General features: G+C 41.1%; 1 protein-coding gene across 2 annotated transcripts in view; it reads right to left on the bottom strand.

The window, feature by feature from the left end:
• LOC135219518 (negative elongation factor D-like) overlaps positions 1 to 22145 on the bottom strand; it is a 166419-nt gene that overhangs the window by 133273 nt on the left and 11001 nt on the right. For both annotated transcript variants that reach the window (XM_064256348.1, XM_064256347.1), the window contains exon 2: positions 10463 to 10536. In XM_064256348.1, coding sequence (XP_064112418.1) covers positions 10463 to 10516 — 54 coding nt within the window. In that variant the 5' untranslated portion in view covers positions 10517 to 10536. The remainder of the gene's footprint in view (positions 1 to 10462; positions 10537 to 22145) is intronic.

Here is a 22145-nt window from a genome sequence, read left to right as displayed (position 1 = left end):
ATCTGATAAACGTGAATCAACCCTTCGTCAATATGATTCAGCAGTTAAAAAACTGGCTGCATTCCTGAGGGACTCTAATGCACAAACCATGACCGCAAATCTTGCAATATCCTTTTTCAGATCATTATTTGAAAAAGGTTTGGCAGCTAGTACCATTACTACACCAAATGCTCTTACAAAGCTTTTCCAATCGGATTCAAGAGATTACAGATCAACTTTACATCTATCCCCAGAGCTTGCGCCAGACTCAGGGGACGCCTACTGAGGAGGGCCCAAGTCGGTTGTACAATCGGTTCTTAAAAAAATGAGGCTCTTAAGTTAGCCTCGGATACTAATAGTACCTTGTGACTATCTAGCCCTATTGAGGAAAACACTATTCCTCATAAGTTTGGCCTCAGGAGCCAGAATATCAGAACTGTTGGCTTTATCTCGAGACCCAGGTCATATAGAGTTTCTCCCTTCAGGAGAAGTGTTACTTTCTCCAGATCGCCAATTTCTTGCAAAAAATGAGGATCCATTAGATAGGTGGGCCCCCTGGAATATTGTTCCGCTTCCACAGGACCCATCCTTATGTCCAGTCACTTCATTGAAAGCATACTTAGACAGGAACCACCCTGATATCTTCTGGCCCTCTGCTTCATTAGAGAAAAGGTGGCACTATTTTCCCTAAAAAGAATTAGGCAACAAATGATTATTGTCATGTTACAATAAGTTTTATCATACTTACCTGACAGATATATACTAGCTATAGACCTCCGTGTCTCCACAGAATTTTCAAATTTCGCGGCACACGCTAACAGGTAGGTCAGTGATCTACCGCCCTGCCCGGGTGGCAGGACTAGGAACGATCCCCGTTTCTAATCAGAATTCTTTCTCTTCCACCTGATTACTTCTGCGGGGAGGCTGAGTGGGCATTTAAAAATCGTATATATCTGGTCAGGTAAGTATTTGCCTTATAAATTTATTGTAACAAAAATGACAATATCATTTTATACAATTCAAATTCCTGGCAACAAATTTTATATTTTATCAAACGAAAGCCAAACCCGCCAGTCCTTTACCACGGGTATATGATATTAGAGCTATAGCATAACCTCAATAAACTTTTTCCAACATATGAAATTTGGAAGATCTGCAAGAAGTTACACTGGGCCTGGGAAGTCTCCGACAAAGTATTTCAAAACGCCATTATCTTAAGTCACCTTAGAAGCCCTTAAAATTTCCAGCAGTAGCAGACGGGAAACACAGTTTCCCCCGGATACTGCGGGAGATAGTAGTAAGTAGTCCCAGCTTATGTATATCCTTTGCCTTCTCCTTCCTACCAGCCCTCATTTAGTATTCTTGCCTTAAGCCACCCGGTTACGGTCACCAGCCGTAACTGGCACCCTTGGATGTTCAATATATTGTACATATTGATTATTTCATAAGAAGGGCTTTCATTCTTAATGTATAATTAACTGTGATGACTTGAAATTTGTCTAGTTTTAAGGTTGTATCTGCCCATTATGGTTACCTGTTTGTTTAACTTAATCTACATTATAAGCAAACTAACCTTAATTTTTTTGATTTTTATTATTTATTTAAGATATTTATGTACTTCCTCTTCCCAAACCTTGGCATATTCTCGGTACTATTTTCACTGGAGCGACACAGGCTTAAGCCCCAGAAAAGGGATTTTGACGTAGGAAAAACTCTAATTTCTTTTGGGCAAAGGATCCTGTGTTCACCCAGTTGAAATCCCACCCACCTTACCTCTTACACACACACAACACCACACAACACACCACACACACCCCCCCCCCCCCCCTGTATAGGCCAAGCTTTGGGTTGCTATCTGCAGGAATGACATCAGAGGCGCTAGCCATCAACAGCGGTAATAAGCGAGTAGTGAAGGGCCGTTAAGTCGGCTCCTCTCTAGTTGAAGGTTTTTTGATGTAGGGAGAGGCTAAATGGAAAAGGACCCCTGTGGTGAGGGGTTTCACTCGCCCAGAAAACCATACCGCAACCAAATTATAATAAAGGTGAGCCAGCCCAGAATAAATGCTCGGCATTTTACCAATTTTAGCAGCTTTCTCTGGTCTTATACGCAATATTTTTACCTTAGAAATGAGTGGGCTATAAAGGAACCTATTTCATCTGGGCGGGGAACACAAAAAGTCCATTACATAAAGCAGAAAGAGCTTTTTTTACAAACCCACAGAAAAACAAAGAAAATGATACTGTTAAAATACAATAAAGTTTGTTCATACTTTACCTTGGCAGAATAATATATATAGCTGTATTCTCTGAAGTCCGACCAGAATTTCTAAAAACTTACGACCACACGTAGTGGGAAGTTAGGGTGGTTAGTACCCCCTATTCCCGCCGCTGGGCAGGCGCGGGTATCAGGAACCATTCCCATTTTCTATCAGATTTCTATCTCCAACTGTCTCCTAGGGAGGGGAGGTGGGTGGGTACTTAAAAATATAATAATATCCTGGACCCAGGTAAGTATCAACCAACTTTATTGTATTCTTAACAATATATAGCTGAATCCCACCTTGTGGCGGTGGGAGAGAACAGAAAAGGATTTTTAGGAAACCATATAACATGTAGATGAATTGACATATTGGTTCCTTACCTGTTTAGCATAGATGACTTCATGATTTACTGTCCAACCCAAGCCTGCAATCTGCTTTCCATAGAGTTACCAACAAGGTAGTGACCTGTGTAGTTGGTGCGCTCCAGATGATCTGTCAACGGAGGGGACGTGACCACAAATGTGACTAGACCAAGAACCCATTAACTTCCGAGGGCAAACGAGGCCAAAACCCCACCCCCTACGTTAAGCCTAACAAAACATACTCCCACATAAAAAGGCTAATAGAAGGGAAAGTTGGGCATTCGGTCGGCTGACCCTACAACCAAAACTAAAACAAAGATTAAAAAACAAAAATTAAAAAACCACCTACCCTTTTCTATGGGATAAAGGATGAGTGCTACCTCCTGCACCCCCAAAAATAGTGTCTGCGGTGACGTATGGCCCGAAGAGAGTAACAATTTTCAGTACGGTCGTTTCACCTCCCGAACCTCCCTTAGGTAGTGCAGGAGGCGAACACCGAGTTTACTCCCTCCAAAAATCGTGGCACTTCAAAATATCTTTGAGGGCCCATATTTTTTCTGGAAAGGCTAGCCAAGGTCGAAATAGCTCCTCACTTCGTGAGCGTTCACTCTCCAAACAGTCCAAAATCATTGTCGTTTTTGCAAGAAGAGTGCGCCTTCCTTATGGTGTTCCATTAAAAAGAATGCTAGTGCATTCTTTGGACAATGGGCATTATCTGCCTTGGTCTCTTTAAACCGAACACCATAAGTTCTTTCCCGCAGAACCTCTACAATTCCGTTTGTTTCTTCGAAGGTATTCCTTTCCTTAGAGCCCTGACAGGACACAGGGACTCCTTCTGGCTCTGCTTGACCAATGATCTCTGCCATACCCTTGATCTCCAAACTCTTTAGGCCAAGGTTTGGAGGGGACTTCCCCATTCTTAGACCAGAAACGAGCATTGCCAAAGAAGCAGACCGCCATTTATGCCCCTTTGAAGCTGACATGATTACTAATAGCTTGTATCATCCGCTAACGCTCTTGTTGCCCGTCGGCGAGTGAGCAGTTATGGAATATACAGTCTTCTTCATCAAGTCTTGCAAAAGGACAACAGTGTGAAGAGGTTCAAAGCGACTTGGACATTACAAAACCTTTATGGACCACGTTCTAAGTTCCAAGAAGGGACAACTTAGGAAGAGGTAACCTTGGTTTGGTCTTCAAAAGATCCTCAAAAGATCATGGAGAATCTTTGTTATTGGCTAGGTCTAGACCTCTATGGACTAAAAAACCAAAAAAACCACAAGATTTAAAACACTTCTGTTAGCCCTTACATTGGTCGACACTGCAAGATTCAAATCTCGTCTGAGAAAAAGTAGGAAGTCGGCGATCTGGCTCACAGAGGTCGTGGTAGAGGAAACCCTTCCTTTTTTCTTACACAAAGCTCCACCTAAAAAAGGCTGCCCACTTCGATGGGTTAAACCGCGATTTGATGAATGGTCTCCTCGCGGTGGCGATAGCTGTTTTAGCCAACCTGTCTCGAAAAACCTCTCGATCTGGCCAGCTCTGGATAGTCTGGAACGCAGTCAGACTCAGGAAGCGGAGAGGTTTTTGTGGTACCGTCTCGAAAGTTGGGCTGTTTGAGGTAGATCTCTCCCTTAATTGGAAAGAGATCTTCGGAAAATCTACCAGGAATTACAATCACCTCTGTGAACCAGTCCCGCTGCGGGACAAAAAGGGGGCGGGCATTTAACGTTAACCTCCGGTCCCTTCCGAAGCTTGCAAACTTTCTCATCAAACTTCCCCCAGGATCTTGAAGGGGGGAAAGGGGGAAATGAGTTAGAGATCTAGACCCCTGTTCCAATCCCATAATAAGCGGGCGGTCTACTGCTAACTGCGCACCGGAGCGAGAACTGGGGAGCAAGTAAAAGAGGAAAGTTTCGTCGTTCTTGAGGTTGCAAAAACATCCACCAAGGGACAGCCCACAAAGACCCCCAGCAGCCCCTGGCATAACGTTTTCTGATGGAGGGTCCCCACTCTGTCGGCAGCAACCGTTCCTTGTCGACTGGAGTTAGAATCCGCTACGGACGTTTCCTCGGACTCCAGCAATGAACCTTGTCCAACGATCGTGATTGTTTCTATCTTCCCTTCGCCCAAAGCAGAATCTCTTTCGCTAGAGCGAACCAGGGAGGCGAGAGTGCGTTCCTCCTTGTTTTCTTTCTTCAAAGTATGCCAGGGCTGTGGTGTTGTCTCCGAGTTGACTTGGACCTACGCGGACGGGAAGACCTTTGTCTTGAAAGAACCGGTAGCGCTAACTGAACTGGCTGCCCAGCTCTTTGAAGTTTGGATATGCCAGGCTACCTGTTCCCCTTCCCCCCAAGGTGCCTGACACTTCTTTCTTCCGCCCCTAGTGTTGCTCCTCTACCCGTGGGATGACACGTAGGAGAAACCAACCACTAGGTTTTTTTCGTGGGGTTTCCGGAAGCTTGTTGGACAATGCCCTCTGACAGCTTCAACGGGATCGAGCCACCATCTTAGATGGCTCTTTACTCCTTCTTTGAGATGATCAAAGTCATTTTCGAGGTTGTCCCTTCCTCTGTCCAAACTGTCCGACCATGGAAGAAAACTGAAGAGGTCGAAGGTTGTAACCTCCCCAGGGAAACAAACTTCTCCAGCGAGGAAATGGTACCCAGCAGACTCAATTCCTATTCCCTCCAACCGAGCTATGAATCCTCCCTTCCCTAGAAAGGGCTGAACACTTTTTTCTATGCCTTGGTTGCCCCGGACGTTTCCTGGGACCTGGAAAAGGCCCGAAAAGCCAACTGAAATCCATCTGAAATCCCCAGATACACGATGGACTGTGTTGGGGGTCAGATGTGACTTTTTCGAAGTTTTTTAAGTTCACCAGAAGTCCCAGGAACGCAGCTAAAAGTACAGAGTCGTGTTTTGCAGGTCCTTCAGGCACTGGGGTCTGCGAAGAGCTCGTAATGGAAGCCAGATTCGGTCGCCCAGATAGAGCGAGATCCTGATGTTGGAAACGATGGAGCCACCTCGCCACATTTCTTTCATTAAGAAATGGTGAAGACAAATGGAGGGGGCCGTACTCAGTCCAAAACCGATTAGGAAAACGCAAAGAGCCCTGGAAACTGAAAGGACCTTTCCTTTCATGGACGAACCGAAGGTACTTCAATTAGTATTGGGGATGTATCGGGGACATGAAAGTAGGTCCCGTCCTGGTAAGGTCGAGTGATACCATCCAATCTCCAGGTCTTAAGGCCGGCCCCCAGCAACTTGACTGAGGTGTTTCTCCATCTTGAAACCTCTGGCTTCTCGTATAAAAGAGTGGTTTAGAGACGACTTACGTCCAAGGACCCGGGCCGCCACCCTCCCGATTGTTTTCGGTTACAAAGAAACATAATTCTGTTGTAACAAATCCTGGCGTTGCCAGGTCTAAGACCTGTTTCCACCACTGCTCGCGTTCTTCGAGGCATCTGGCTCGGACAAGGTTAGAACGAGGTATCTTCCGCTTTTCCCTTTTTCGAAGGATTACCGACGGGGACCAAGTCCCTGGGAGTTGGAAGGTCAGCGGGGGCGGACTTTACGAAAGGGATTTTGGTAACCCCTTCTCTATGATGCTTGGCAGAGACCACCAGGTTTGTCCGCCTCTCTCTCTCTCCAGGCTTCTCCATAAACAACTGCAGCCTGGGCTCCTACACCGGTGACATGAAGGACGGATCTCTCACTTCTTGGCCCCTAAGACTTAGCGGCGGGGCTCTACCTGCCTAGGTAAGATCTTCTTCCTTCGGGGTGAAGATCTAGCTGAAGTTTCCTCCACGAAAGGGGCTTCTGCTCTCTACTAATTGGGCTATTGGGCTCCTGAAGACGTGGAATGGCCCCGTTAGGGCACCGTCGCGGTACGGAGGCCAAAAGTCAAAAGGTTTGAGTGGCTTTCTCTTGAAGGCTTACTGCCAGATCCTTCACCATAGCCTGGGGGAAGAGATGGCTCGAAAAAGGCGCAAACAAAAGCTGCCCTCTGTGCGGGAGAGACAGACTTAGCAGCAAAATTGCAATAAAGCGATCTCTTCTTTAAAACGCCTGCTGAAAAATGAGAGGCTAACTCCTCCGAGCCATCTCTGACGGCCTTGTCCATGCATGACAACACACTGGACAGCTCCCCGAGGCTAATTGAATCTGGCGTTACCGAGACTGGTTTGTACCTAACACTCCCAGACACCAGTCTAAGAAGTTGAATACTTCCAAGGACCTGAAAAGGCCTTTCAAAAGATGATCCAGTTCAGACGTCGTCCATGAAACCTTCGCTGAAGCTAACAGAGATCTCCTAGAGGCATCCACAACACTGGCGAAATCTCCTTGCGCCGAAGTAGGAACTTTCAGTCCCAACTCCTCACCAGTTTCGTACCACATCCCTGCCTTACCACTAAGCCTAGACGGAGGCAGGGCGAAAGTGGTCCTTTCTTGCGCCTTCCTAGATTCCATCCAGGTATTAACCTTACGGAAAGCCCTCTTGGTCGATAGCGAAGTCTTCATCTTAACAAAACCAGGTGATTTGCTTGCTTTCGACGAAGATAACTGCGAGGGAGGAGAAGGCGGAGCAGAAGGAAGGAAGGTATCCCCGAACGAATCACGGAGAAGCCGAGCTAAGACTTGGTAAGTCCGAAGAACTGTCAGACGTCGAAGGTTGATCTCCTTCAACCTCTTCCGAAGAGCAGCTTAACTCTCCTTCTTCCTTACCAGAGTGAAACCCCGAAGGAAGAGGCAAAAGACCCTTCGCTCCGAGTCTCATATCTGAGCGATGTCGAGAAGAAGTGGGGAGCGGATCCGAACCAGAATCCTTCACAGTCACAGGATCAACCAAAGCTTGAGGTGAACGTGATGTTGCACGTAGACGTGAAGCGTCAGCAGAGACTCGGGAAAAAATGCGTCCGAGTGAGAGCGAACTTCCACGTTCGCGTCCAAAGCGCTTTTACGAAACTCCTCTACTAGCGTCCAGCGGAGCGTCCATCCTAGCGTCCATTGCGAGCGTCCAGCGAAGCGCCCCAAACAAGTCCGTCAGCGAAGCGTCCCTCCGAATGTCACGCGAAGCGTCCTTACGAACGTCCCGTGAAGATACCGGAACTGCAAACTGATGAGCGTCCCGCTGATCGTCGACACGAGCAGGTCTACGAGGAGCAGAAAAGGAAGACGCTTTTTCCTTACTACGAGGATCCAAACGTACTGAAGTCCGTCCCATAGGCTCAACTTCGTCGTCCACAAAAGCGTCGAGATCGGAATGCCGATCGTCCTCTCGCCGAGAAGAGAGGGGAGCGCGATGAGACCTCTCTCTCTCCAAAGAAGAACGAAGTCTAGAGGGCGAAACAACCGGAGACGGGGAAGAACGAGGAGAAGGCGGAGGAGACTGTCTGGTCCTTTTGACCGGCAGTCTGTCGTCCTTCCTGCGACGAGGAACCGTCTCCCTCTGCTTAAGCAAGGCATCCATTTGACGTTGCATAGCGAGTATCACTTCAGTCTGAGAAGTCTCCTTGCGAGGAGAAGAGCTGTGCCTGTGAGAAGGCGAGGGGCGAGGGGACGCCTTCTTCCTTCTCACAGGAAAAGCCCTGGCTCTAGAGCGACTGGGGCGCTCGAAGGCGTCATCGTCAGATGACGTCCTAGTCTTCTTCTGGGGCGGAAAAGCTACGCTTTCCGGAGAAGACCGCCAATCAGACAAAGCATGACGTGAAGCGTCTTGATCTTGAAAGGTCCTCTTCAGAGGCCGCGAATCCGGACGAGATTCCCACCCCTTGCGCGGGGAGGACGCGTCGGAGGACGAAAACCAATCTTAAGGAGGCGTGCCGAGGCCACGCTCCTTAGCAGCCTGGGATGCGTCTACAGGAGGGCTGCTGAATGGGACGTCAGATCGGTGGGGGATCCCCGTAACCCTCCTTCAGCCTTCGACATGCCCTCTCCCTGAGTCCTGGGAGTCCGGCAGAGGTCCCAGCCTAGAGGCGCTATAGGGCCGATCTGACGCCCCCTCCACTTCACTAGAGGCACTATCACTGCACTTAGCACTTTGCCTATTTTCAAGGGCAAGCACTTTGGGTTCGAGTGTTTTCAAAGAATCCAAAATAAGCGAAAGGGCATTACCCTCCGCAGACACCACTTGAGGGCCCGAAGGTAACACTACGAGGTTAGGAGTTACAAACTCTACAGGAGGGTTAGAAGGGGATACATTAATACCCTGTCTGCTACCCGATTTACTCCTGGAGGAAGACCTCCTGGTCCTGTCACGCTCTAATTTATTAACGTAGGATTCATACGTCTTCCATTGTACTACATCAGTCAAACTTTTGCATTCAGTGCAGCGAAAATCATACATACAAACTTGTCCCTTACAACCTTTACATACTGTGTGAGGATCAACCAAAGCCTTTGGTAGCCTCACCTTACATTCATCCCTCATGCACACCCTGGCGCTAGCCGAACTAGACCCAGACATCTTATTCAAGGAAAAAACCAAGCCAAAATCTAAACAATCCAAAGTCACGTATGTCAAGCTATCGATCCAATATCAAAAAACCCAAAAAGTCAAGAGGATACTTAAGCAAGAACAGTTTTCCAAAATCCTGAGGCGGAGGTGATGTAAACAGTGTTTACAACACCGGCGACATAAGAAATCTGATAGAAAATGGGAATGGTTCCTGATACCCGCCTCCCAGTGGCGGGAATGGGTACTAACCACCCTACTCCCACTACGTGTGTCGTAAGTTTTAGAAATTCTGTCGGACTTCAGAGAATACAGCTATATATATATCTGACAGGTAAGTTTCATGAACAAAAGGAAAAATTCACAAACAAAATCATAATCCCTCAAGTGCATAATCTACAAGAGATCACACAAACCTTAGGCCACTCCAGCCCTTCTGTCTTCACTTATCCGAATACAATGAGGAAATCCTTAATTAATGTTCAGCAGAAAACAGTTTCTAAAGATGTAGGGGTTTATGAAATCCCCTGTGGGGGTTGTGAGAAACCATACTATGGATTCACAGGAAAATCTCTCTTGGAAAGATTGACTCAATATAAGAGCTCAGTTCGATATGGACAACATAGTTTGGCAATTTTCCATCACATAAATAACATGAACCATACCATGGGTTGGAACTCATCCTCAATTTTATACAAAAGCAGGTGTAGATACAAATGTCAGATGGGAGAATCTTCACTGATATAACAACAAGGTAATAGGCTCAACCTTCCCAATGGAGCCTGGGACCCTGACCATATAGGCAGTATCTTCCTTAAGGCAACAATGAAGGGTATTTAGACAATTAATAGAACCAACGTCAGCAGTGACCCCATGCATCACCTAAGTGCATATCTCCTACTATATATTTTGCCAATGTAACCTCAGTCATTCACTACTTGATAAGGGTGGGAGTCAGTCCACCGAAATATAGTTCTTAGTTTTAAACCAGTATTTAATGGGCCTTTTATACTTGAGACCTAGCCTGTTTTAACAGAAGAATTTATTTACACAAACACACACACACACACACACACATATATATATATATATATATATATATATATATATATATATATAGATATATATACATACGTATATATATAATTGAATCTTTAGCATTGATCTTCGTTTATTGACACCAAGCCTTGGTTATCAGCAGCACCAGGCCTCGGCCATCAGCACCAATAACCAGGATAGGCGCTATTACTGCTGATTTACAGTCGTCGTCATGCTGTCAGAAACAGTACTTATACTACACACAATAAAATATTCAGTATCTCAGCACATTCTCAATGTACAACTCCAGATCATAAAATTTATAAAGTAAACATAATCATACACTGTAGACAAAAAAGGAAACTTACCATAAGCTCCGATTCCGGAGCATCATCCCATGCTCTTGTCTCAAACTCTTCCATTTTGAACTATACAGGTTATTCTGAAAGAATACAATTATTTAAAAATTTTATACAAGTATTAGCACAAAAATCATACATTACATATTTAGAAAAGTACACTTTTTTTTAATCCAATACTTTCAAATACTAATGTTTAACCCACACATCTTGGGTATTGTATATATACGATCACATATAGCTTTGGGTATTGTAGATATACGATCAAGATTTGGCGCCATACAGTTTGAAAGAATTTTTTGGGAAAAATTATCCTAGTTCCATATATCACTACTGGCAACTCTTCAGATCCACCTATATGAGTGTGAGTGAGCTGAGAACCCCTCAGCCTTGCTTGAGGTAGGAAGAGGGGAATGTCGTCACAAATTCCCATCCAAGGATGCATTGTAAATATTTTACAAGAGATATGATAAGAATTTGTTCCCCGGCTTTATTTCTTATCTTTTATGATATTGTTGAGCTGTAATTTCAACTTGACAAAATAAAATTTAGAAAAATATTAGAAAGAACACTTATAACTTTGTAATACAGTGGTACCTCGAGATACGAAAGGCTCAACTTACGAAAAACTCGAAATACGAAAGCTGACACGAAAAATTTTACTGCTCTACATACGAAAAGTTTTCAAGATACGAAAGGTTTCTGAAAGTCCGAGATTCCCCCGATAACAATTTTGAAACTCGCGCCGCGCACCGCCATCTTAGTTCTAGTAGACTCACCACCATCCTCCTGCTCTCCCATTGGTTCCTGATGCTGGCCAAGCCATGAGATCCTTCTCTCCTATTGGACAGCATCCCTCCCATCATGCATCTTACGTGGTGGCGTGCCTTCGCTCGGCCACTTCGCACCCGAAGCTTTATCGTACGCATGTGGCATTAGTTTGGTCCAACGATTTTGTTTAGTATCGTAAATTCGTTAGTGATTTCGTTGTGCTACTTTATCGTGTTGTGAGAACCTAATTAGTATACGTGCTACATATGTAACTTAATTACGTACAGTACATATAGTCATGGGTCCCAAGAAAGTTGCTGAAGTTCACAGAAAGAAGAGAATGCTTTCTATGGAGACAAAGATGGAGATAATAAAAAAGTATGAAGCTGGCTTGCGGTTGAGTGTAATCGCTAAGGAATACGGCCGAAATCCGTCGACGATAGGCACCATCCTTAAGCAGAAGGAAGCCATCAAAGCAGCTACACCTTCCAAGGGCGTCACTATTTTGCCCAACAAGAGGAACCATGTGCATAATGAAATGGAAAGGCTGCTTCTTGTATGGATCGAGGACAAAGAAATCGATGGCGATACGATAACTGAGAAGGCAATCTGCCAGAAGGCCAGTGCTATTTTCGGCGATTTGATTGCCCAAGCCGAAGACGACGGCGGAGAGGGGACATCAACGGGAACCCCAGAGTTCATGGGTGGTTCGAAAAATTCCGTAAACGGATTGGCATCCATTCGGTGGTGAAGAAATTGAAATTACTTGAACTATAAAAAAGTAAAAAGAAATGTAAAAATCAAAAAAGACAAAATAAATTTTATTTTAAGTTTTTTTGTAAAGTTAAGTGTTACAGTTTTGTTAATGTGTTTTGTAAAGTTAAGTGTACGTATCTGCCATTTGTCCTCCTCCTCCTCTGCCGCCACTTTCGGAGATAGCCTCACTCGAAAGGTAAGCTTCCACATTTTACGTTACAGTAATAATATTTGTTGTACACTAATATACACTTTATTTACAGGTTTTGCATTTTTATTATTAAGTTACGTATTGAATGGTCCAAATTGTTGTAGTATTTCATTGTTTATAGGTCAATTTAGCTTTATTATAAAATTTAATGGGGTGTTTTTGGAGGGCTTGGAACGGATTAGCCATTTTACATGTAAAATGTGGTCCAAGATACGAAAACCTCATGATACAAAAGGCGCCTCGGAACGGATAATTTCGTATCTCGAGGTACTACTGTATTAGTGTATTTTTTACGACTGTCATAGGGAAAAGAGGCCCTCAAGGGGTGGGAAATATTTACTTACAACTTCCTGTGGAAGGTAGACATTTTTTTGGAATTTTTTTCTTATATCATGTGAATATACATATCTTCCTCTTTCCATTCATGAGTTTTTTTTTTCTTTTAAATTGGCCATCCTTAAATTTAGCCCCGTCATGGGTGTATGCATTAGCGTATATGCATTAGCCTGGACTGTGGGGGTTAAGTTTCAAATATATTATCTCTTATTCTACTTAGGCATATTTCAGTATTCTATCTCTTAAGGAAAGCCTCCTACTTATGTCTATCATCAACAATCATTCTTCAGTCTCAGCAACTGAAGCAATGGAATAGTTTCAACTGGTATAGTTGGAAAATGGTATTCCCATTAATATGAAAATCTTATTTATACTTATTATTCATAACAATTATAAACAATCAAACAAAATTTCAAACTTTATTTTTCCTAAACAAGGCTCTTACTACACTGCCTAGAATGCAGTGTTAGCTGAGAACAACCATTTAATTATAAGAACACTTGAGTCTTTTGCACTAAAATATCCCTAACTACTAGGTACCCTTATATACTACCCATGTCAAAATGCTGACTGTAGACACTAAGCCTAGCCTACCACAGTAAAACTGAAGACTACTACCATGGTCTGGTTCCTCCCAATCGCTGACCAGAAAATTTACTGGCTTTTGTTTATGTTTTTATTAAGTCTGTCTTTTTTTCAAGTTATGATATTTACTGTCTTTTGTTTAAGTTTATATGTTCATCCCCAAGGAGCTGGCACTAAACAAAAAAGCCATTTTGCAGGAAACTGGTAATTATCAAACCAGTGGGGCATGGTAGTAGTCTTCATGGAGTGGATGTAGAGTAGGGAGACAGCAGATGTGAGAAATCCAACTGTGAAAATAGGCCAAACGTAACCTTTCCTAAAATGCTGTCCTGACTTATCCAGACCACATCTTCTACACCTGACAAAGGGCATCGTGTCCTGACCTAGCTAGGGGGCCTCCATTCCCACCGCCCAAGTAACGCTGAATATTTATGTTTGCACACCTAACCTTTCCTAGAAGACCATAGGCTATCTTTACCTGACCAGACCTTAACTTCCTAACCTGAGTTATGGCATTATGCCCTGACCTGGTCAGGAGCTTTCACCCCCCTGGACCTGCCTCCAACCAACACTGAATATTTTTGTTTTGGGTGGTTTAGAGCACAGAGCTAAATTTATTATATCATAGTTCTTGTTTAGAGGCAAAATTACCATCCCCTAACCCTCTATCCCTACTCTGCAAACTATCCGTCTTCAGTCTTACTGCCTAGGCTACTTTATGAAGATTACAGTACAGTGGAACCCCCATATTCACGAGGGATGTGTACCATACACCCCCGCAAATAGTTAAAACCCGCGAATACTTAGAACCCCCTCTAAAAGTGCTTATAATTGCCTATCTTGAAAATTCAAATACCAAATGTATATATACCTTAAATGACATCCTACTTCAAATATACCTTAAATTATTATTCTATTACTGTATAAATCTTTGAGATGAAATATTATTATTAATATACGTACAGTGGTACCTCGAGATACGAAAGGCTCAACTTACGAAAAACTCGAGATACGAAAGCCAATACGAAAAATTTAACGGCTCTACATACGAAAAGTTTTCAAGATACGAAAGGTTTCTGAAAGTCCGAGATTCGCCCGGATAACAATTTTGAGAATCACACCGCGCGCCGCCATCTTAGTATACTAGTAGACTCACCACCATCCTCCTGCTCTCCCATTGGTTCCTGATGTTAGTCGTGGCCATGAAATCCTTCTCTCCTATTGGCCAGCGTCCCTCCCATCATGCATCTACTATGTACACGTGGTGGCGTGGCTCGGCCACTCAGTACCAGCATTGTTATAGTACGCACGCAGTATTCGTTTTCGGGATCGTCAATGTGTACGTAATATTTAAAAAAAAAAAGTGACCAAGATCTCTCACATGGGATAAGCGATCAAGGTCTCTCTCATGGGATAACTGGAAACTTTGCAAGGTTGGTAAAATCTCCACTCCCTGCTGAACAGAGGGTGTAGACCAATCATTTACAACATGCATACCAGTATGTAGTGTACGTATAATCAAGGCACTTCAGTTTATGTTAAAGGTCAGCAGCCGAACATTCAGTACCCAAATCAGTTGCAGAGAGAGCATTTCGTTGAACAGGGTTTTGATGGACACCAGGGCTAACAGAGTCATGAGGTGCAAAAATAGAAAGTTGAAATTCTGTATTAAAAAAAAAAAAAAAAAACCTACGTAAAGTAAAAAAAGTAAAAAAAAAAAAGTTAAAAGAAAAAAAAAAAGAAAAAAACGGCAGAAATTAAAGCAGCTTTTCATAAAGTGCAATCATTTGTAGAAGACACCCCCCGAAAAGGCTCACACAGGAATATTGTGAAAAGTACGTAGGCAGAAGCAATCTTCCTTGGATAGTTACGTTGTAGTACGTACGTATATATATTTTTTAAAGTGTACGTACGTACATATTACATAAAAAAAAAAAACGGCAGAAATTAAAGCCGCTTTTCATAAAGTGCAATCATTTGTAGAAGACACCCCCCGAAAAGGCTCACACAAGAACATTGTGAAAAGTAGGCAGAAGCAATCTTCCTTGGATAGTTACGTATGTACGTAGCCTCACTCGAAAGGTAAGCTTCCACATTTTACGTTACAGTAATAATATTTCTTGTACACTAATATACACTTTATTTACAGGTTTTGCATTTTTAGTCTTAATTTAGGTATTGAATGTCCAAATTGTTGTAGCATTTCATTGTTTATAGGTCAATTTAGCTTTATTATGAAATTTAATGGGGTGTTTTTGGAGGGCTTGGAACGGATTAGCCATTTTACATGTAAAATGTGGTCCAAGATACGAAAACCTCATGATACGAAGGGCGCCTCAGAACGGATTAATTTCGTATCTTGAGGTACTACTGTAATTTCAAAGTCAACTTAAAAATTTTACCATTGAAAATATATAAGTAGTACAGCCAATAACAATGTGAGAGAGAGAGAGAGAGAGAGAGAGAGAGAGAGAGAGAGAGTTACAAGGATTAGGATGTCTCAAAGAATTGTTAGTCCATCCAAGGAGACATCTGTAATCACTTATCTCTAGGAGCAGGTTTTACTGTTCATTCACAGTGTCCTAATGATTTTGTCTAGCTTTAACAATTGAATCAGCAACATCATATATCTGACCATCAAGAGTGAAAATATGAATTATTTCTGAGATATAGAGAATAATAATGAAGATAGAGAGAGAAAGAGAGAGTAACTCCTTACTACTTCTTCCCCTCTGCCAATATGTATGCGTATAAAACTGTCATTTACTCTCCCACCCTCCTTCCTCAAAGACTGGGAATTGCTATTTCTTTTATTAATCTTATTAATATTTGAAAATTAGTCATTAAATTTTATTGTTATTGTTTAATTGCATTAAACTTATTATTAGTTGAAAATTAGTACTGCAAATTATTATTTCAAATCATAAAATTTATTAGTACCCTTAAAGATATATACACACTTCTAACACTTCCAGCCACAACAGAGGGAGAGTTACCACTACTATGACATACATATCTTGTGGGGCACGAGAGAGAGAGCAACTTGCTCCCCCTCCTGTCACATATTTGACATATTTGACAGCTCTGGACCTCAGCTTAGTACCTGGATCTAAAAAGAAAGATGCAGGGTAGAATGGATTTTTCTTCATTCTTACACAATTTTTAAATTTCTATAAACTAAAATGTTACTAATTCACTATAGTATAGTTTCTTTAATGAATTGTTATGGTCCAAAGAAAAATCCGCGAATAGGTGAGTCCAATCTCAAGAACACAAATACAAGGGGTTGACTGTACTTTGTTTTGGTATCGCTGTTTTCCTTGGTTGATAACTTGCTGGTGAAATACTATGGTGGGAACACTGAAACTTGAAAGTATGCATTGTATAACCTAGGAAATAAATTCCTAAACTTCTTACCATCATACACCACACACAGCCTAGGCTAAGTGAACAGCCAGAAGGCATGTATGCAAGCACTGGTTTGATTTGTAAAAACCATGAAAAATTGTATAGGCTATGCAAATATTGTTCAAATGAGCCCTGGGAAGGCTGGGAAGGACATGCCCGTTCTGTGAGAGACGAGTGGCTCACGTCCTGAAGCAATACCATTATTGGATTTAAAACTGCCTTGAATACATATTTTACGAAGACTTCAAATGCTTATTTTAGTTTGTATGGTGGTTTTATAGATCTCATTTTGTTGATGAAACTTCAATCTTTTGAAGATACGCTTAAAAATTAAATTGTATTGTTGTTTCACCAATTAAATATCGAGTGAAAAGGTGGTTTTCCTGTAAGCCAACATGTTGCAGCCTGGTCATTTACCGTAAGCAATTAAAACGCCATCTAGCTAGCCTAATGCTGTGAAAGCTTGGCAGGTCAGTGCTCAAGAAAGTTCTGTATAACAGATACTAGATTATGTTGCAGAATCTGATCCCTAGGCCTCTGGTTGGTCCACACCTCCAATCAATGCTCTCTTCTACCCACAAGTAGCCTATAGTATACTTGGATTGTCATTGAAGGAGGTACCCTAATGAGTTGAGTTGAATGTATTATAAAGAATTTAAGCCAAAGGCCAAGCACTAGGACCTATAAGGTCATTCAGCACTGAAATGGAAATCTCGAAGGGTGCAACAAGAGAACGACCTCGCAGTTGCACTATGAATCAAGGGTTTGGTACAAGGTAAAGCACTGCTATATGGGCATTGATCCATCAAACGGTCACTTTTTCACTCGATATTCAGTTGGTGAAGCAACAATACAATTCAATATTTAAGCATACCATTCAAAAGATTGAAGTTTCCTCAACAAAATGAGGTATATGAAACTACCATACGAAGTAAAATAAACGTGAAATCTTCGTAAAATATGTGCTCAAGGCAGTTTTTAAATATAATATGCACAATCCGGGCATACACTTGCAGACACATTCTTCCCAGTGCTCATTTGAACAATATTAGCGTATATATGTAACATTTATTGATATTACTCAAGATTGTAGTTGTAACCAGCACAATAAAATGACATTTCGTTGCATGTATTAGTGAAAGTATGAGATGTCTTATTCCCAAGGTCATGTTTTGAACTGAAATGCAATTTTACCCTGTAATAAGTGGTTTTATCTTTACTGGCATCACAAATGAAACTCCACAGTGCTTATTTGATGGTAATTATACACATTTCGTTCTTAATACACTCCAAATTCAACTTGAAATACATGAATTTGTTTGTGGCAAAGCCATGGCGGGAATAACTTTTCAGCCTTGTTGTACATCTGGCAGCCAGAATCCACGAGTCGAGCAGACGACTGGTTAGTGAATTGGGTAAAACTTCAGAAGGATGCCGCACCACTTTTTTAAGGTTTAACGACAAAAAACAGCAAGAAACCACCTAATAGGTGTTGCAGAATTCGTAGAAACATGAGGAAACTTTAAAAACAAGAAACTATCACTTACTCTTACACATAATCTAACCCTAAACCTACTACAACAATTACAGGGGATCCCAGTGGGAACTGGGGTTTTTGGGTGGGGGGAGCAGGAGAAAAGTGATTTGCGGGGGTATCGTAACCTGACCTAGGCCTAGTGTGGGGTCAGCCCCCTCCCCACAACCCTCCCATTAAGGGCACTATGTCTCTGGCACAAATCCACTAATTTTTTAAATTTTCAGAGTACACTCGACAAAAATCACCATAACTTAAATAGCAGTCACTACTAGATGCTGGAATTTTGTCAACAAGATCTGGAATATTATCCTGTAAATGCTGCTTAGAAGAAGTGCTGGCTACCAGCTCCATGTCTAAGAAGGGACTGAAAAAGTGTTGGTAGGAAAATATATTCTTGCGCTGAGAAAATTTTTGAACACCCACGCCATTGGCCAAAGTTTCTGAGATGTCAAAAAATAAAACTGTGATTGGCCAAACGTGTAAGATGTCATAGCGTGCTCATTTCTCTGCAGATCTTAGTAGTTACACGGCTCAATGAATGTAAACATTACGTAGAGGAAACATCTCTCCCGACTTAGGAAAAATTTGAGGTAAAAACTTATCAAGCTCATTTAATTCCACCTCGTTCAATCTCTATCATGATTATATTTCTTATGTATAACTTTTCACATGCTCTTTCTATGTAGGTGATTGTTTTTTTTAATATCCAGTGCGGCATGCTTCTGAAGTTTTACCATGGATTGTTTATGACAAAATTTTGTACTGTTATTTAAGTCTAAATTGCTATTTTGACTTTTTAAAAAATGTGTAATAATTGTATGGCTGAAATAATTTATTTTTAATTTTTAATAATTGTACAGCTGAAACAAATGTAATCTTTATTGGGTGCAAGAGATACAAGTCATTGTTGCCAATTTAGTGGAACTTGACAGACGCCGATGCCTTTACAAACTGTTTCCATGAATTCTAGATGTCATAGTAATGCAATGATGATAAAATTGTTCTACTATATATGTATATATATATATTACAAACAGATATACTAAATTCACTTATTTCCACAGTTTTGTGTAAGTCTTATCCCAACTTTGGAGGGTAAACACAAAACAATTGGCAACACTGATAAAAAAAATAGGAATGAGAAAACAATAGCTAATGTTCACCTCAAAACCGATGAAATTTGTCTCAGGAATCTGGTTACTTTTACAACAAAGAATATTTACAAATGAATTATCATGAATACATAATAAATTTATGCAATTCATAACCTTATTCTGGTCTTTAACTAATTATTTAATGTTACCTAGCACACTCTTCTTCTTCTTCCCAAACAATCGCCATTTTCCCCGTCTGCAAGCTGGAACACCCTCGTCGTTTAAGATTGTTGTGAAGAAAGTGTCCCGACGTCTATGGGTACAAGTGGTATATGGATTTAGCATATGGAATGGGAAGTTTGTTGACACAAGTGACCGCAAACATCAAGGTGGAGTCAATCTTCTATTTTAAGTAAAAATTTTGAAAGCACCATGGAAGTGAGTTTGAAGTTCACATGGCTAGACTTTCATTAACCTCTGTTTAATCAGAAAATACGGCCTTAATTTCTTACTTGGGAGAAAACACTTACTTTGAGAGGAAAGTATAGGTCTCGAGGTGTTTGCTTATGACTGACGTCTAATTCAGAATACTGGAAGTGCTAAATTTATTTTTGGATAGTGATCGCTCAAAGGTACATGTGTCCACCTACCCACACAATGGTGCTTTACCCTAGAAGGTGGATAGTAAGATGAAGAAAGAGAATAGGGTAAACAATCTCATTGAGTCCATCTTACTTACAAACAAGACCCTTTTTCACTCGATATTTAATTGGTGAAACAACAATACAATTACTTCTTTAAGCATATTATTCAAAAGATTGAAGTTTTGTCAACATGTGATATATGAAAGCGCCATACGAACTAAAATAAGCATGTGAGGTCTTCGTAAAATATGTTTTCAAGGCAGTTTTTAAATCCAATATGGCGTCTACTTGCGTCCAGTATCGAGACCACATCATTCCCAACTTCACACATACGCCAATGCATTTACAAACTGTGTCCATGAATTCTAGTTGTGATAGATATGCAATAATGATAAAATTGCTCTAATATGTATACAGTGGACCCCCCGTATTCGCGTTCTCCAGATTCGCAGACGCACACATTCGCGGATTTCTCTGGGGAACGTTTTCCTGCGTTATTCGAGGAAAATTCGCGCATTCGCGGTATTTTTCCATGATAAATATCCCCAAATTCCTGGTTTTTTTTGATGACTTTCATCATAAAATGCACTTTTTGTGATAAAACTATTAAAAAATCAAGTATGAAAATGTTTAGTGAGTTTTTCTTGAGTTCTAACTGACAAAATAGGCTGTTTTTAGCATTTTCATAGGGGTTCCAAACATTCGTGGGTTCTATCTATTCACGGGGGGGTCTGGTACGCATCCCCCGCGAATACGGGGGGACCACTGTATATACTACAAATATAGTATACGTGTACACTAATTTCACTTATTTCCCCAGTTTTGTGTAAGTCATATACCCAATTTGGAGGTTAAACACATACCAATTGGCAACAGTGATAAACAATAGGAGAGCGCGAACAACACCGTAGGTACTGTTCATAGCAAAACTGTTGATATTTGAGTCAGTAATCTCGTTACTTTTTGAACAATGGCTATTTTCAAATTAATAACCATGAATAAGTAAAAAAATTATGCAATTCATAACCCTTAAACGCCTATTGGACGTATTTTACATCGAGATAAATTGTCTTTTGGGTGCTGACCGAACGTAATTTACGTCGACATAGAAAAGTTTTTTTAAAAATTCGCGGAAAAATACTTATAGGCCTACCAGCTGAAAACTTTTCAATCAAGCGCCTTGGTGGATGCTGGGAGTTCACGGATCAAGGTGTTGTTTTGTTTACAATCGTTACGCAGGCGCGCAAGCACGAATTTCATTCTTATCGCACACATCTCGGAAATTATTTCGTCACTTTGACATAATTTTTGCACCATTTTAAATTAGCCGTTACATGGAGTATTATATATGAAAATGTGTGCATTTTCATGTAGAATACAATAAAAAAAATACTCATGATTGTAGCTTTTATCAGTTTTGAAAAATTTTCATATAAATAACGATAAGTGCCAAAATTTCAACCTTCAGTCAACTTTGACTCTACCGAAATGGCCGAAAAACGCAATTGTAAGCTAAAACTCTTATATTTTAGTAATATTCAATCATTTACCTTAATTTTGCAACAAATTGGAAGTCTCTAGCACAATATTTTGATTTATGGTGAATTTATGAAAAAAACTTTTTCCTTACGTCCGCGCGGTAACTCTTCCGAAAAAATCATACGTGCGATTGTCGTAATGTTTGCACCATTTTAAATTTGCCGTTACATAGTTTTATATATGGAAATGTGTACAATTTCATGCACAATACAACTAAAAACAACCCATGGTTGTAGCTTTTATCAGTTTTGAAATATTTTCATATAAATAACGATAAGTGCCAAAATTTCAACCTTCGGTCAACTTTGACTCTACAGAAATGGTCGAAAAAAGCAATTGTAAGCTAAAACTCTTATATTTTAGTAATATTCAATCATTTACCTTCATTTTGCAACAAATTGGATGTCTCTAGCACAATATTTCGATTTATAGTGAATTTATGAAAAAAACTAAAAAATTTCCCTTACGTCCGCGCGGTAACTCTTCCGAAAAAATCATACGGGCGATTGTTGTAATGTTTGCACCATTTTAAATTAGCCGTTACATAAAGTTTTATATATGAAAATGTGCGCAATTTCATGTAAAATACAACAATAAATAATTGAAGGTTGTAGCTTTTCTCATTTTCGAAATACGTATTTGCATATAAATCACGATAAATAGAAAAAAAAACCACGTTCGGTCAATTTTGACTCTACCGAAATGGTCGAAAAACGCAATTGTAAGCTAAAAATCTAACAGTCTAGTAATATTCAATCATTTATCTTAATTTTGAAACAAATTCAAAGTCTCTAGCACAATATTTAGATTT

This window comes from Macrobrachium nipponense, chromosome 1, assembly GCF_015104395.2.
Source record: "Macrobrachium nipponense isolate FS-2020 chromosome 1, ASM1510439v2, whole genome shotgun sequence".
Lineage (NCBI taxonomy): Eukaryota > Metazoa > Arthropoda > Malacostraca > Decapoda > Palaemonidae > Macrobrachium > Macrobrachium nipponense.
Note: the sequence above shows the minus strand (reverse complement) of the source record. Positions and strands in the feature narration are given on the sequence as shown.